Source organism: Myotis daubentonii, chromosome 20, assembly GCF_963259705.1.
Source record: "Myotis daubentonii chromosome 20, mMyoDau2.1, whole genome shotgun sequence".
Taxonomy (NCBI): Eukaryota; Metazoa; Chordata; class Mammalia; order Chiroptera; family Vespertilionidae; genus Myotis; species Myotis daubentonii.
The window spans coordinates 1105621-1122597 of record NC_081859.1 but is presented as its reverse complement, the minus strand read 5'-3'; the positions used below and the strand labels follow the sequence as shown (position 1 = coordinate 1122597).

Sequence of the window (16977 nt, the reverse complement as noted above, 5' to 3'; positions counted from 1 at the left end):
CCCTCTGAGTCAAGTCCTGACAAGCGCCCTGGCTCCCCTGGCGGAGGAGGGGCCACGGAGGCCGGGCTGTGGCCAGGCTGTGGCGGGACCAGCGTGGGGACCACAGGAGCTCAGAGCCGGTCCGAGGCAGCAGCAGGAGGCCGCCAGTGGCTGGGGGGACCCCAGGTGACATGCGAGGCCTCCGGGCCCCCTGACCCGGGACAGGGCTGTTTCCGTCTCCTGGACTCACAGACGCAGGTGAGGGCGGGACCAGGTGGAGCCGGTCCTCGGGGCCTGGGAGTGGCCCGGGCAGTGGCCAGCACCACCGTCCCCTGTCCCCCTCCCCCGCGGCCTGCTGCCGGCCGGGCCCAGGGGCGCTGGGGGTACTGGGGGCCCCAGTGAGGGGCTGTCCCTGTACTTGTGAGGCCTCAGTTTCCACAGGAGGAGGGGCACAGGGAGAGGGGAGGCCCCCAGTGGCTGGGCCTGCGGGGCGCCAGGGTCTCCCCGCCCTCTACACCCCCTCTGGGCTCTGCCTTTCTCTGGGGACCTTGCTCAGCTGGGCAGCCGGACGGACAGATGGACGGACGGACTGCTTCTTAGCCCGGGAGAGGCTGAGGGTCCGGGGGCAGGGCTGTTCCTGTGTGGGGAGGAGGTGGGGTTCCCGGAACTGCTTCCCCTGAAAGCAGCGCCCGAAGCTCCAGGCGCCGGCCCTGCTGGGGGAGGGGGCTCCAGGGCTCCGTCCGTCCGAGGTCCCAGGGGCAGGGGTCAGACCTGGTCTCCTCTGAACCCCGGAGGGAAAGGGGGCCCAGAGAGGCCGGCCGGTCTCCCAGGAGAGCGCAGACTCGGATCTGGGCCCCGATATACGGGCCTGGGCGCTGGCCCGGCTGGGGAGCCCTCCCTGGGCTCAGCATCCGACCGGGACCACCCAAGGCCAGTGCTGCCCCCTTGACCCAGCGACTGGGGAGAGGCCTGGCCCCCCCAAATCCTTGAACTGGCACAACTTCCCAGGCAGCTCCTTCCTGGTTAATAATTAACAGGCAGGTGTGACGAGTGAATGGCTCCCCACACCTGACCCCTCCCGGCCCGGCTTGTGGAGACCTCTGGGCCCTGGCCTGGGGGGGTGCCCACCTGCCCCTCTGTCCTCTGTCCTGCTCTGGGAGGATGCACGGGGCGGAGGCGACCCCCTCCAGTGTCCCCAGAGCTTGTGGACGGCCTGTATCGGGGGCAGTTTGCAAAAACCTCACTTATGAGTCTTTCTCTCAGAACCTGCCTCCCGCGCCTGGGAGAGCTGAGGGCCGAGTCCGGGGCACCGGGTCCGGGTTGCAGCCCCCCCCCCCCCCCCGTGCACTGCGATGAGCCCTGGTGTGTGTGTGGATCCCCCAAAGCTCCCAGCTCTTCCGCCTCCACAGGCAGAGGGGTGCCCTGGGGACGTCCCCGTCCCTCTCGCTGCCTCGCTTTGTGCTCGCTCTCCCCGCCCCCCCGGGGCAGGTGGAGGGCAGCCCCTTGCCCCCCATGTCCCTGCCGGGGGCTGAAGGAAGGGTACCCCCTCCCCCGTGTCCCTGCGGAGAGGGGGGTGGGGGGGAGGCAGGATAAGCTCTAGACAGACAGAAACTCCCCAAGGACGGCCGTGTTGTTGCTCAACAGCTGACTCAGTGTGGAGGTGGCTGGCCCCGCCCCGCCCCGTCCCCCACAGCCCAGCTGGGCCCTGACCGGGGCTGTGGGTTCGAGGAGGAGGAGGAGGGCGGTGACAGGTGTTGCTCTGCTGACTGGAGCCAGCTGGGCTGACACTCAGCTGGGACAGCACCCAGACCACCCTGTGCCCCAGGCCTCAGGGAGGCAGAGGCGGGCGATCTCCGTCCCCGGCGGCTTCCACGCCCCGCAGCCCTGACACGCTCCCGGGGGCCCCCCGCCCCCCTCGAGGGGTCTCCTAGGCATGGCAGGCGGCCGGGAGTTGGTCCGGGGCATTGGGACACTCCGGCACCTGCCTTGATGGACACTTGGCTGGAGGCCCTCTCCCGGGGGCAGCGGGATGGGCCTCATGCCCCGGCTTCTCGGGCAGAGCACGGGTGGCCCTGCAGGGACCCGGTTCCCCACGGACACCGCGCCTCCTGCTTCCCTCCTCCCTGTGCTATTCCAACCTTTTTCCTTTTTAAAAATGTTTCTATTGATCTCAGAGCGGAAGGGAGAGGGAGAGAGGAGCACCGATGATGAGAGCGAATCATGGATCGGCTGCCTCCCGCACGCCCCCCACGGGGGATGGAGCCTGCATCCGGGGCCTGTGCCCCGACCGGGAACCGAACCCTGACCTCCTGGTTCCTAGGTCGACGCTCACCACTGAGCCACATGGCCGGGCATCAGTCTCATTCTTCTCGTCTGTGTCTTTTTGCTCTTTTCCTTACCCACCCGGGAGTCGCTCCTCTACCGCGGCTGCCCGTCCCCTTGGGCCGAGAGGACTCTGGGAGGGAGGCAGCAGGGGCTGGGTGTGCTGGGGGACCCACAGAGCTTCTCTCGTGCACCCCCTTCTCCCCCCCCCCCCCCCCCCGTGCTGAGACCCCTCCCTGCCTGTCCCAGAAACCCGCTCCTCCCCGCCACGCCCCCGTCCTCGAGTCTAATTCCTGAGCTCCGTTTGGAACCAGGGGGTTTGGAACCAGGGGTTCACATGGAGCTTTTCCTGTGATGTCTCTTACAAGCTGGGGGACTCCAGGCCGCCTGCAGGTCCCGGCCCAGGCGGGCGGCGTCGCGCGCCCCCTCCCGGGAAGCCACCATGGAGACGAAGGACGAGGTCAGCGACACGGACAGCGGCGTCATCCTGCAGTCCGGTGAGCGGGGCAGGAGGTCTGCCAGGTGGGAGGGGGGATGCCCTGGGCGGCGGGTGGGGGTGCCGGAGGGGGGCCTCCGCTGGGGTGGGTGCCGGGAGCGCCGGTCGGAGTTTCTTTCTCCTTTTAAAAAAATATATTATTGATGTCAGAGAGGGAGAGAGAGGGAGAGAGCAGCACCGATGATGAGAGAGAATCATGGACCGGCTGCCTCCTGCACACCCCACACTGGGGATGGAGCCTGCAACCGGGGCCTGTGCCCTGACCGGGAATCGAACCCTGACCTCCTGGTTTATAGGTTGACGCTCAACCACTGAGCCACGCCGGCCGGGCTGGGCAGTTTTTCTGGCTGGAGGGGCTTGGTCTGGAGTCTGATGCTGCCTGGAACCGGCCCCTTCAACGCTGGTGCCAGTGATCACTCGGTTGAAAAATCCACCCTGTGTCCTGTGGCCTAGACAGAGAGAGGAGGCTTGTACATGTGTGCACCCCTGTGCACGTGTGTGCGTGCCTGTACGCCTGTGCACACGCATGTACGCCTGTGTGCGTGTCCTGGTTCCCCACGGGTGGTCAGGATGATCTGACCGGCCTCCCCTGAGCGCGTGCCCCCCGCCCGCAGGACCGGACAGCCCGGTGTCCCCGCTGAAGGAGCTGAAGGAGGTGAAGGAGCTGACGCACGCCGTGCGCAGGCAGCAGCGGGCCCTGGAGCAGCGCCTGGAGGCCTGCCTGGAGGAGCTGAGGAGGCTCTGCTTGCGGGAGGCGGTGAGAGCCCCCCTCCCACGCCCCCTTTTGGGGCTCCGCCCTGGAGCCACACTTTGGGAGATGGGGGCAGAGGGAAGGGGGAGGGGGGGCATGGTGCCTGGCGTCCGGGGTGCAGGCACTCACGGTCGGGGAGGGGGAGGGGCCCAGGACTGTGGGGGGACCCAGCAGACAGGGGGGCAGCTGGGGCCAGGGGGCAGCGAGGAGGCTTGAAGGGGGTTGTGGGGGAGGCAGTGAGACCTTGGGGAGAAGGGCTTGGGGGGGTGGGGGGCAGAGCTGGGCGAGACAGGCTCCTCTGGGTCGGCCCCCGGCTGGGCTGGGCGAGTGGAGGGGGGCCTGACTCGAACTTGCTTCCCCCGCAGGAGCTGACGGGCGTCCTGCCCGCCGAGTACCCCCTCAAACCCGGGGAGACGGCCCCCAAGGTCCGCCGCAGGGTCGGGGCGGCGTATAAGCTGGACGAGCAGGCCCTGCAGGGAGAGGTGAGGAGGCTGGAAGCTATCGCTGGGTCCCCGAGCCTGGGGCGCACTCTCACCCGGAGGAGGAGGCCGCTGGGTCCGGGGCATCTCCCCCAGCGCCGGGCCGTCTCCACCCATCACGCCCGTGGGGTGCTGGGCCCTGGGTGGACAAGGCACCCACGAAGGTGTGACCCAGGTGGCGTGGGAAGGGGTGCCAGCCGGGCAGCAGGGCAGCGGGGAGCTCCAGGGAGCGTCTGGGCTGGGTCTCTGTGGGCAGGAGATCAGTTAAGAGACAACCACTGGCCCGGGGAGGGGCCGGGCCACCTGTTCAGACAGGTCGCCTGGCCCTCGGAAGGCGGGGGGCGTGGCCCAGGTCCTCCCGGGAGCCCTTCCCTGGGGTGTGAGTGGTGGCATTCTGTGGCTCCACACCCCCCTCACCTGCCCAGCCCTTTGGGGTCAGGAGGGAAAGTGTCCCACTTCGCTTTGCGCCCCGTCTGGCTCGACCTGCTGGTGGGTGGGTCCCGGGCCAGCCTTTCAGGCCGACAGCTTAGCTCCTGGGCACCTCCCGGCCCTCCACCCTCTGCCCCATGTGGCAGGCCAGGGCCAGGGCCAGGATCCAGGGTCCTGACGTTCATTGTGCGCAAGCAGCAGAGGGCCCTGGAGGAGCACCTGGAGGCCTGCCTGGAGGAGGAGGCTGTTCTCTGTGACTCCAGGGACCTTGGGCATCCTGTGTCCCAGCTCACCCCGCCCCCCCCTACCCCTGCAGGACCCACTGAGCAGCCTGGAGCAGGAGCTGGCCCTGCAGCTGCAAATCTCAGAGGCCTGCCTGGAGGAGGCGGCTGTTCTCTGTGACTCCAGGGCCCCTCCTCCTAGGCCTCCCAGCTCACCCTCCCTCCCGCCCCCCGCAGGACCCCCTGAGCAGCCTGGAGCAGGAGCTGGCCCTGCAGCTGCAGATCGCGGAGGCCTCGCGGCGCCTGAGCCGGGAGGAGAAGCTGAGCCGCCAGGCCCGGCGGCAGCGCAAGCACGCGGTGCTGCGGGAGGAGGAGAAGCTGCGGGCGCTGGAGCGCTGCCTGGGCGAGCAGCGGCGCCATCGGGGGTCCCTGCCCCCCGCCGCCCTGCCGCTGGGCCGAGGTGCGTCCGGGTCCCGGGGAGCAGCCTCTGGGATCTCCTGCTGGGGGCGGGGGCCGTGTGCACCCCGTGCTGACCCTCTGCCACCCCCAGCTCCTTAGAGAGCGTCCCCCTCCTTCCGCATCCGTCTCCCCCCCCCGTCCCCCCCCCCCCCCCGCTCCATCCCCTGGAAGACGGGTAGGACAGAGGCATGCCCGGGCTGACCTGGAGCGAATTCCAGGTGCCGCTCCTGCGGTGCCCAGTCCACCCCACGCCCTCCAGGCCGCAGGGAGAGGCCTTCGCTGCCGGGCCCTGTGAGGGCGGCTGCCCAGGGCCGCTCACCCGATGGTTTCAGGGCTGATTCAGGCCCAGGCTGCTCTGCCCACCTGGCCAGGTGCAGCCCCTTCCCTTGTCCAGGCGTGTCCCTGAGCCCCAGGGACCCGGGGCTGTGGGCCACCTGGTGGGTGACCGGGGCCCAGGACCAGCCATCGGTGGTGTTGGTGAGGCCACCTGGGTCACCTTCCTCGGGTGCCACTGAGGTTCCCGGCCCAAACCCAGCTCCACCCGAACCCAGCTCCACCCGAACCCAGCTTGTGGGGTCCAACGCAGCACCCCTAGCAAGGGCAGCATGCCCGTGGCGGGCCCTCCCCCAGGCCTCCCAGGGGTGCCAGACCTCCCCCTGGGTGAGGGGACCAGAGGAGGGGCTGGTGGGGGCCCTGGGGCGGAACTGGATTCCAGGCCTGGCCGCTGGGCTGGGATAATGGTCGGCGGCTCCCATTCCCCAGGCTCCCACCCCTGCCCTCAGGGACCTCCTGGGACCTGGTGTAAAACCGGAAGCTCTTCCTGGTCCCTGGCCGGGCCGGTGCCTCAGGCTATCACAGTGCAGGCCCCCAATACCCCCCAGCGTCCCCCCACATCTCCCCATGTCGTCTCTGGTTTAGGGTAGAAAGGCTGTGCGCAGACACCTCCCCGGGCACCTGCAGCCGCCAGGCGGCCGAGGGAGGAGGCTGACCAGTAGACGCACAGACGGGCAGTTTTCGTAGAAGAGCCGAGGCGGGGTCCAGTTTTCAATAAGAGGGTGTCTCCTCCACGGGAGCCCCAAGGCCGGCCGAGGGGGGCGTGGCCTTCAAGACGGCTCCTTGCCTGTCCCTCCCCCTGCCAGGGAGCCCGGCCGCAGAGAGCCCTGGCCTTTTTCTTTTTTTAAAAATATATATATATTTTTATTGATTTCAGAGAAGAAGGGAGAGGGAGAGAGAGAGAGAGAGAGAAACATCCAGGAGGAGAGAGAATCAGGGATCGGCTGCCTCCTGCACGCCCCACACTGGGGATCGAGCCCGCAACCCGGGCCTGTGCCCTTGACTGGATTGAACCCGGGATCCTCCAGTCCCCAGGTCAACACTGTCCACTGAGCCACACCGGCCAGGGCAGCCCTGGCTCTTTTTTTGACAGACGGGGAAACTGAGGCCCATGGCGTTGAAAGGGCTTATGCGTGGTTGCGACAGGAACGGTGGAGCCATAATGAAAGTCAGGTGTCCCGTGTCCCACCTGTTTTTTTTTCTTGTTTCTTTTTTTTTTAATATGTTTTATTGATTTTTTACAGAGGGGAAGGGAGAGGGATAGAGAGTTAGAAACATCGATGAGAGAGAAACATCGATCAGCTGCCTCCTGCACACCCCCTACTGGGGATGTGCCCGCAACCAAGGTACGTGCCCTTGACCGGAACCGAACCCGGGACCCTTCAGTCCGCAGGCCGACGCTCTATCCACTGAGCCAAACCGGTTACGGCATCCGGTTTTTTCTCTTACCTCCAAGTAATAGACTCCCGCCCAGGGCGGTGTTTCACACTCAGCGGAGGGCTCGGTGGGGGAGGGGGCAGGGGCAGGGGCAGGCCCCGGCTGCCCCGGATGTGGGTGGACGTGCATTGGGTTCCTCACCCCCATCTCCTCTCCCCTTTTCTCTCCCAGAACTCAGTGTCTCCGACGACAGCTCGCTGTCCGATGGGCTGCTCCTGGAGGAAGGTGAGGGGGCCGTGTGGGGACGCTTGTCAGACGAGACCCGGGGGCTACGGCCCAGCCGGGGGTGAGGCCTTCAGGTGGGGGCGGCTGCCCGGCTCTGCCCCGGCCCCGGCTCAGGGGGATGCCCGTCCCTTTCCGATCTGGACGCTCGGTCATTTTGACAGAAAAGGGAGGGGCAGCTCCCTCCCGGCCCCAGGCCTCCGCCTCTGTTCTGCACCTTTCTTTTTCTTTTCAAATATATTTTCATTGATTTCAGGGAGGAAGGGGGAGAGAGAGAGAGAGAGAGAAAGATCGATGATGTGAGAGAATCATGGATCGGCTGCCTCCTGCACACACGACGCACTGGGGATCGAGCCCACCACCCGGGCCTGTGCCCCGACTGGGAATCGAACCGTGACCTCCTGGTTCATAGGCTGAGAGGCCAAGGCTCAACCACTGAGCCACACCAGCCGGGCCTGGGCCTTTATTTCAATGTGCAGCTGTCAGAGCCAAAAAGCCCTCTGGCCGCAGTCACTGCTCCCAGGGAGCAGGGAGCAGGAAGTGCAAATCCTAGCTTAGGAGCCCTGGTCACACGCCCCAGGATCCTGGGGTCCAGGTGAGCAGGGTGTGCAGGCCTGCCCAGGGCGTGCCCAAGTCAATAAGGAAACTGCACGGGGGCACGGCCGGAGCGAGAAAGGCAGGTAAACGGGCAGGCGGTGGACTCGGAGGCGGCAGCGGGAGCAAAGGTTAGATGTGGAGCCGTCTGAGCCAAGGAGAGTCCATCGGGGGAGGGGGGATTGCAGGGGGCAAGTGTAAAATGGGGCTGTGAGGGAGGGATTTGGTCCCAAAGGAGAAGTCATTAAAAAAAAAAAAATATATATATATATATATATTTTTTTTAATATATTTTATTGCTTTTTTTACAGAGAGGAAGGGAGAGGGATAGAGAGTTAGAAACATCGATCAGCTGCCTCCTGCACACCTCCCACTGGGGATGTGCCCGCAGCCAAGGTACATGCCCTTGACCGGAATCAAACCTGGGACCATTTATTCCGCAGGCCAACGCTCTATCCACGGAGCCAAACCGGTTAGGGCAAAATATATATTTTTTATTGATTTCAGAGAGGAAAGGATAGAGAGATAGAAACATCAATGATGAGAGAGAGACTCATCGATCGGCTGCCTCCTGCACACCCCACACTGGGGATCGAGCCCGCAAACCTGGCCATGTGCCCTGACCGGGAATCAAACCCAGGACCCTTCTGTCCACGGGCCAACGCTCTGTCTACTGAGCCGAACCAACTAGGGCGAGAAATCATTATTTTTAAAAAATACATTTTTTATTGATTTCAGAGAGGAAGGGAGAGGAAGAGAAAGAGAGAAACATCCATGATGAGAGAGAATCACGGATCGGCTGCCTCCGGCACACACACCTCCCAGTGAGGACTGAACCTGCAACCTGGGCATGGGCCCTGACCGGGAATCGAACCCAGGACCCTGCCGTCCGCAGGCCGACGCTCTGTCCACTGAGCAACACCGGCCAGGGCCAGAAGTCATGTGGCCCAGAGCGATGGCCTTGCCCAGCCCGGCGGACGGGCAGCCGTGGGAGGCAGGGCCGGGCCTGGTCCCAGAGGTTCCTGTCGGGCTGGTTCCCCGGCGGCCGCCTTCACAGGAGCCCTTTCTCCTGCAGAGGAAGGCCAGGCGCCCAAGCCTGCCCCGGCGTCCTCGCCCCCGAGCCCCGAGGGGCTGCCGCCCGCCGGCCCTGAGCCGGGGGCCGTGGACCCCGCGCCCATCCAGAACGGCCCCTGGAAGGAGACCAGCCTGGACCAGCCCTACGAGAAGCCCGGGAAGACGCCCGACCCCAGCAGCGAGTCCAGGTGGGGGCGGGGCGGGGCTAGAGGGAGGGGCGGGGCTAGAGGGAAGAGGCGGGGCGTCCCGGTGAGGGCGGGGCTAGAGGGAAGGGGCGGGGCGTCCCGGTGAGGGCGGAAGGGGCGGGGCGTCCCGGTGAGGGCTGTAGGGGGCGGGGCGTCCAGGTGAGGGAGGGGCGGGAGGGGGCGGGGCTGGCCGACAGCCCCGTCCCCAGCGGGTGCCGGTGGGATCCGGGGGCCCCGCTCCTGGGCACCCGCCCGCGAGCCCCGAGGTCCCCGCCCTGACCCGCCTCCGATCTTTTCGCAGCAGCCCGGCCTCCACGCCCCAGGACGGGCCCAGCACCTCCGGCCTGTGGCTGCTGGAGCCCCCCTCCTACCACGGGGTCCCCGTCCGCGGCGTTCCCGGGCCACGGCAGGGCCGGGCCAGCGCCCCCACCACCCCCACCACCCCCGACACACAGGGGCGGCGAGGCCAGTCGCAGTCTCTGAGGTGAAGGACGGGGCCCCCAGGCGGGAGCGTGCATGCGGGGTGGTGGGTCCCGGCCACGGCGGGGCCCGGGGTGGGTGGCGCGTGGCCAGTGACTTCCGTCGAGGCTATGCCGTGGCCTGGAAGCCACGGCGAGTCGTCCGCGAGCCTCTTATTTACTTTATTTTTAAATATTTTTATTGATTTCAGAGAGGAAGGGAGAGGGGGGAAGAGAGAGAGAAGCATCCATGATGAGAGAGAATCATGGACCGGCTGCCTCCTGCACGCCCCCCACTGGGGATGGAGCCCGCACCCGGGCCTGTGCCCTGACCGCGAACCGAACCGTGGCCTCCTGGTTCACAGGTCGATGCTCACCCCCTGAGCCACACGGGCCGGCCGGGCACGGATGGCGTCTGTTTGGGGAGATCTGAGCCAGGACCCGGCCTCGCCTGGCCTCTTCCCACCCCCCGCCCCCCAGACTCAGATGTGTGTCCCCCTCCCACAGGATGGACTCCTTCCGGGCAGGTCCCCGCCGCCGCCCCACGCACTACACCATGACCGTGCCCAGCTCCTGCTGGCCCCCGAGCGGCCCCCCGCGGCCGCCCCCGGCCCCCCACTCCTGCTCCGAGGACAGCGGCTCCGACGGCTCCAGCGTGTCCCACGCCACCTCCCCCGGCAGCAGCAGCCCCGACATCTACGTGCTGCGCCCGCTATCCCCGCCCGGGACGCCCGGCCACCGCGGGGGCTGGGGCCCGGCCGCCCCCCGCCCGTCGCTGCCCCCGCCCCCCGGGCCCTTCCCGCCCGGCCGCTACGTGCTGGTGGCCGAGGGCTGCCTGCCGCCCGGCGAGCGGGACCCGGGGGCCCACGAGGAGGAGGGGCTGGCCCTGCGGCTCCAGCAGCTCCAGCAGCTGCAGCAGCACCTGCGCCCCCGGGGCCGCCTGGCGCGCGCGCCCTCCCTCAAGGACAGCCCCGCCGGCCGGGCCCTGTGCCGCGCGGCCGTGACCCAGGAGCTGCAGTCCTGGCACGAGCGCGTCCGCCTGCGGAGCGCCCGCCCCCACTCGCTGGACCGCCAGGGGGCCTTCCGCGTGCGCAGCCTGCCCCCCGGGCGGGCCCTGGGGCCCCGGACACAGGTGAGGGGGGACGCAGGTGAGGGGGGGACGCAGGTGAGGGGGGGGGGACACAGGTGAGGGTCGCCGGGCCCTCCAGCTAGAGAGGCTGCGAGGCCAGCAGGTCCAAGAGTTGAGTGACCGATGCCAGCAGCCCCGACACCGCAGGCCCAGCGGATGGCCCTCCTGCCCCGCCCCCCCCTCTGCCTGCTGCTGCCCCGTCCTGGGCCGCACCCTCCGCGTCTCCCTCCTGCGAGCTCGGACCTGCCCTGGCCCAGGCCCAGCCCATCCCAACCTGTCGGACGGGCGGGTGGTGAGAAGTGAGCCCAGGAGAGGCGGGTAGGAGGTCAGGGTGCCCGGCACGCCCCAAGGGCTGCAGGGGTGGAGAGTGGGCGAAGGCGAGATGGCCTCCTGGGGGGGCCGGGGCCGCTGCCCGGAGGATCTTTTTTTAAAAGTCCTCACCCGCGGATATTTTCCCATTGACACTTAGAGAGAGAGGGAGAGACAGAGGAACATCGCTGTGAGAGACACACATCGATGGGCTGCCCCCTGCACACGCCCAGGCCAGGGAGGAGCCTGCCACCGAGGTCCAGGCCCTTGCCCGGAGCCGAACCCGGGACCCTTTGGTCCGCAGGCGGGTGCTCTAGCCACTGAGCCGCACCGGCTGGGCCGCCACCAGGACCCTCAGGACAGGGTGGTGCCCTGGGCGCGCTGCCAGGACCCGGCTGCCCGTCCGCTCACTCCCTCCCTCTGCTTCCGCCCAGCAGGTGCCCACGGTGTGCGTGCTGCGCAGGTCGCCCGAGGGGGCCCCCGTGCAAGTGTTCGTGCCTGAGAACGGGGAGATCATCAGCCAGGTGTAGCGCCCAGGTGTGCCCTGTGCCGCCGCCGCCGCCGCCTCGGGCCGAGCCCGCCTGTGCCTTCGCCGCTCCCGCCCCATCGCTGGTCGATGCCCGGAGCTGAGACGTTTTTTTATTTTTACGCCAGTTTTTTGTTCGGACGTCACGAGGTCTCTGTTGTCACTCGTTCTCGAGCTCCCTGTCGCGTGGCCGTGCTGGAGGCCCGGCTGGCCGGCTCAACCTGGGCCCCCCGCCTGTGTGCCCCCCGGCCTGCCTCCTTATGCGAGACGAGAGGCGGGACAGAGGCAGACGGGGACCCCTGGGGTCCCCAGTGCTGGCCCTGTGATTCCGAGGACGGCCCCGGAGAACAGCCAATGGGCATCTCCCCTCCCCCGTCTCCCAGCTCTCGGGGTGCCGTGGGGTGCCGGGCTGGGAGGCCCCCCCACCATGTGCCCTGTGATGCACGCACCAAGTGAGGGTCGAGGACTGCCTTCCTGACCCACCCCCCCCAGCCCCACGCAGGGCCCCGGTCACTGTCTGCTCTCAGGGCCTGCAGGCTCCAGCACCTCCTACCTCTGACTGAGCCCCGAGTGCGAGGCTCCACGCGGCATGGGGAGCCCCGGTGTGTCCTGGAGCGCGCTCGGCCTGTGGCCGCCCTCCTGGGGCTGCGTCGTCGTCCTAAACCCCAAAACTGCACAGGCATGTCCGGGAGGCTCCACCCCCGTGGCGTGGTCTCAGGCTGGGGTGGGGTCCCGGCTCCTCCCGCACCCCACGGCGCCCAACGCAGCTCCGAGAACGGACTTGCTTGCAGTGGGCAAGCCCTTCTGGTCACCGGCCGGGGAGTGACCCTCCTGAAGCCGGGAAGTGTCCCGGCCGCCCAGACGCGGGCAGGCCTGGGGGCTGCGGGCCAAAGGCCCTCAGGGGGTCGCTGGGCGAGGTGCCCAGGTGGGGGTGCTGCTTCCAGGAGACCGGCCGGCCGGCTGGAGCCCCCAGGCCCGGCTCAGAGCTGCCCTGGGGGGGCGGAGGGCGCTGGTTCCCATTTCGCCCACACAGACCCTCCCCCTCGCGTTCCCTGGACTCGGTCAGCAGCGGCTACCGAGACAGCGAGGGCTCCAAGAATGGATGCCTGACCCCCAGAGGCCCCGGCCTCCCAGCCGGACAGAGAGCCCAGGTGGCCGCTCGGAGGATGGGGCGGGGCCGCACCTGCATGTCCGATGTCCCACAGTGGCTGCTGTTCTTGTCCGTTGGTCTCTGAGCCCCTCTCCCCGGCCCCGGCCGTCTCCCTCCCCGTCTCCCTCCCCGCGTCCTGGGGGCTGTGGAGCCAGGAGCCGGCCAAGCACCGCCCCCCCCCCCCCCCCCCCCCCGCACACACCTGAACGTCGTTGCTGTTAACTTATTGGGTCCCGTGTGATGCCCGGCCGTGCCCTCGTGGTGGGGCCGCAGCCGTGTGGATTTCAGTGCCAAATACTCCAATAAAGTCTGGTTTCTTTCGTGATCAGCTGAGCTGAGCGGCTAAAGGGTGCTTTTTTCTTAAAGAAATGACATTTTTATTGGTTTCGGAGGGGAAGGGGGAGGGGGAGAGGGAGAGAAACATCAGGAGAGGGGGAGAGGGAGAGAAACATCAGTGATGAGAGAGGATCACGGATCGGCTGCCTCCTGCACGCCCCACACTGGGGATCGAGCCCGAAACCCGGGGGCCTGTGCCCCGACCGGGAATCGAACCCCGACCTCCTGGTTCCTAGGTCGACGCTCAACCACTGAGCCACCCAGGCCGGGCCCTGAAGGGATCTTTTGTGCCGAGAACCTGTGCCCGTTCCCCAGGGTGGTCCTGGGGAGCGGGTGGCTGGGCGGACGGGGGTGGGGGTGGGATTGGGGGCGCCTCTCGGGCCATCTGCTTCCCCTGGAGCAGGACAGAGGTCTCCCCGGCTCGGAGCTGGGCTCAGCGGCTTCCCTGGGGAGAGAAGGGGGCGGGGGGGGGGGGCCGGGGGGGCCGGGGGACGAGGTGGCAGCCTCGGGAGGGGCGCCCCCAGGTGGGCGGGCCGGGCTGTGGTCCCTGCTGGGTGTGTGGCTGCCTCCGGCTCCTCCCGCCCTGCAGGGGCCGCTCCAGCACCCCACAGGGCGCCCCCTGGAGCCTGTCCCAGGAGGAGCCGTGCCCGGAGCTGAGGAGCCAGCGTGTCAGGTAGTGGGGTCCCCGCCTGGCCCTCCCCAGCCCAGGGGGGGGACAAGGGGGGCAGATGGGTGCGGGCGGGGCAGCTCCAGGCACCCCCCCCACCCGTGTTCAGCCCCGGGGACCAGGGGCCCCTGTGGCTTTGGGGCCTGGTTGGCTGAGGCCTGGGGAGGGGAGGGGGGCTGGGAAGGGGCCCAGCACCAGGGTCTCTGGGGACGTGGGGACCCCGGGATCCGAGGCCCGTGCGCCCCAGGCCAGCTGCATTGTGGGTAACGAGGCACGGGGTTCGAGGACTGGAGACCATGGCCATGGGTGAGGCCCAAAGTGACGGGCAGCTCCCCAGCCACAGGCCAGGCGGCGACCGGCTCCGAGGATTGGGGGGGAGGGTTTGGGGGAGCTGGCGGGACCCCCACACGGGGGTTTCTAAGGCGGGGGGTGGGGGTGGGGAACGTCGGGCCCGCGGGCCGGGTGAGGCCCCCGAAATCCCTCGGTCTGGCCCTGCCAAGGCGTCGGGGGTCAGTCCGTTAAGTGTTGGGCCGAGTCCTGTTTTTTAAAAATATTTGTATTGATTTCAGAGAGAGGGGGAGAGAGAGAAACATCCATGAGGGGAGAGGATCGCGGACCGGCTGCCTCCTGCACGCCCCCTGCTGGGCCTGTGCCCCTGACCGGGAATCGAACCCCGACCTCCCGGCTCCGGGCTCCTCAACGGCTGGGCCAGGCCGGTTGGCGAGCAGGCTCCTGTTGAAGGGCGCCCTTGTGTGTGGCCCGGGAATGATGTTATAAATGTCCAGAGGGGCCGGAGAAACGCACCCCACCCCCGATCTAGGGGGTGCTCGTCTGGGGACCCCGAGGGCAGGGCGAGGACACAGGGTCAGGCAGTAGCTCCGTGTCCCCCGCCGTGTCCAGGCCTCCGGGGGCCCCTCTCCTAGGGCAGCTGGGATTGCGAATTGGGGACCAGGACGGGACGGTGGGGGGCGGGGAGCCTCAGCGGCGACTCCCGGGGGCAGAGCCATGGACGCCAGGACTGGCGGTCACTTCCGGGTCTGAGATGTCCCCCCACAGGGAGGGCCCTGGGGAGCTGGGGTGGTTCGGGCCTTCGGAGGGTCCCCTATCTTCCACGGCGAGGGACGGGGGGGTGGGGGGGGGGCGGCGTGACCCGGCCCGGGCGCTGCTCAGCCGGCTCCTCTCCTCGCCCGGGCCCAGCGCTGCCTCCCGCGTCCTGGCCCGTCCAGCGCACCCGCTGCGTCCCTCCTGGGAAGGACCGTCTGCCCGGCCCGGCCCCCGTCGTCATCGGAAGCTGCAGGCCACTGTCCACAGATGAACCCCGACCCCAACAGGCCGAGAGCCGGCACCAAGTCCCGGAGGCACGCCCCCTGCCTGCCTAGCCTGACAGGTGAGCCGTGGGCCCGCCCGGTCTCAGCCATGGCCACCGCCCCGCCCTCCCTCCAGAGAGAGGTCCCCGGACGGACGGACGGACGGACGGCTTAGCTCAGTGATGGCGAACCTGTGACTCGCGTGTCAGGTGACACGCGAACTCATTTTTTTGGGTTGATTTTTCTTTGTTAAATGGCATTTAAATATATAAAATAAACATCAAAAGTATACGTCTCTGTTTTACTATGGTTGCGAATATCAAAACATTTCTCTACGTGACCCGGCACCAGGGTTCAGTTAGGGTTTTTCAGAATGCTGGCACGCCGAGCTCAAAGGGTTCGCCGTCCCTGGCTTAGCTCCTCTCACCCTCGTGACCAGGACAGATATGTCGCCTCCCCCCTTGCACCCCCGGGAAACGGAAGTGGGGGCTCCCCTTTGCTGAAGGCCACGGGCTCCTAGAGAGGAAGGCCGGGGCGTTGCATCTGGCGGTTTGACATTTCGCTGGGGACCTGGGGCTCCCCTTGGCCGGGGCTCGGGGGTGGCCTGGGCGCACATGTGGTTTCGGGTCCGGCGTTGACACCGTCTCCGCCCTCATCGCTTCGTCCCCTCCCGACGCCCCTTGGGGTGGACGGGCTCCGTTCTCAGCCTCACGCCTCAGCCTCGCGTCCTCCTGGGCCCCTGCTCAGGGAGGGTGGCCTGGATGGGGGCTTTCCCACCCCATTACAAGGAGGGGTGGTCCCAAGGCTGATCTTTAAAAAATTTATTTTTTTATTGATTTCAGAGAGGAAGGGAGAGAGAGAGAGAGGCACATCCATGATGAGAGAGAATCACGGACCCGCTGCCTCCTGCACACGCCCCACACTGGGATGGAGCCCACAACCCGGGCCTGTGCCCTGACCGGGAATCGAACCCCGACCTCCTGGTTCATAGGTGGACGCTCAGCCACGGAGCCACGCCAGCCGGGCTGATTCGGGGATTTAAGCCCGTTCACACTCAAGAATGTCAATGCCCGTGTGGGAGCAGCGTTGTGGCCGCAGGGGGTGACCCCGAGGTCTCCCTCTTCCCACGCTTCCATCCCTGGCCGTTGGCGCCGAAACCCTGGTGTCTTCCCACTGAGCTTCCGAGGTCCCGGCGGGGCCCCGGGCCTGGAGGAGCGGCTTCTCAGAGCCGGGGTCCCCGCTCCCCCGGCCCCAGGGTCCCTGCTGGCTCCTGGGGCTCCTGGGCGGAGGGTGGGGAGGGGCTCTGCTCCCGGGCTGTGTCTCAGGGGGCAGCCGAGCCCCGCGCTCCCGGTGACGGGTGACGTCCCTTTGCAGGATTGCGCCAGTCGGAGAGAGAGGCCTACCAGTCCATCCTGAGGTTCCTCCGACCCGGAGAAATGGTGAGGGCGTCTTGGGGACGTTTCGTTTCGAGAGCTGAGCCGGGAGCAGGAAGCAGAGGCCGCCTCCAGGGCTCTTGGATTTTTTAAAATCCTTACCTGAGGGGATATATTTCTATTTCTATTTCTATTTCTATTTCTATTTCTATTTCTATTTCTATTTATTTATATATTTATATATATTAGTATATTTAATATTTTTTTATTGATTTCAGAGAAGAAGGGGGGAGAGGGAAAGAGAGAGATAAACATCCATGATGAGAGGGAATCATGGACCGGCTGCCTCCTGCACGCCCCACACTGGGGATGGAGCCCGCAACCCGGGCATGTGCCTTGACCTGGAATTGAACCGTGACCTCCTGGTTCATAGGTCGACGCTCAACCACTGTGTCACGCCGGCCGGGTCTGAGGATATTTTTTCCATTGAGTTTTTTTTTTTTTTAGAGAGAGTAGGGTGGGGCGGGGAGGAGAGAGAAACATCGATGTGAGAGAGAGAGACATCTATTAGTTGCCTCCCGCTTGCACCCTGACTGGGCTAGGGGATCAAGTTCGTAACGAAGGGACATGTTCTTGACTGGGAATCGAACCCGGGCCAACGCTCTAACCACTGAGCAACCCGGCCTTGGGTTTGGCCTAGGAGCCCTTGGCTGGGAAGCACCTGGGTGCAGCCTGTAGGCG

At 67.0% G+C, this 16977-nt stretch overlaps 1 protein-coding gene across 2 annotated transcripts; it reads left to right on the top strand.

Moving 5' to 3' along the window:
• The first annotated feature begins 43 nt into the window (after nucleotides 1-43).
• On the top strand, nucleotides 44-12886 carry INAVA (innate immunity activator). 2 transcript variants are annotated; one of them, XM_059677887.1, is made up of 10 exons: nucleotides 44-165; nucleotides 2670-2798; nucleotides 3412-3554; nucleotides 3914-4030; nucleotides 4915-5137; nucleotides 7078-7131; nucleotides 8798-8984; nucleotides 9283-9465; nucleotides 9947-10571; nucleotides 11315-12886. In XM_059677887.1, exons 2-10 carry the CDS (start codon nucleotides 2744-2746, stop codon nucleotides 11405-11407), a joined length of 1680 nt encoding a protein of 559 aa, XP_059533870.1. In that variant the 5' UTR covers nucleotides 44-165; nucleotides 2670-2743; the 3' UTR covers nucleotides 11408-12886. The 2 variants fall into 2 exon arrangements, with proteins under 2 accessions (XP_059533870.1, XP_059533869.1); XM_059677886.1 differs by having other exon boundaries at nucleotides 119-224; nucleotides 2667-2798.
• Nucleotides 12887-16977: the final 4091 nt, after the last annotated feature.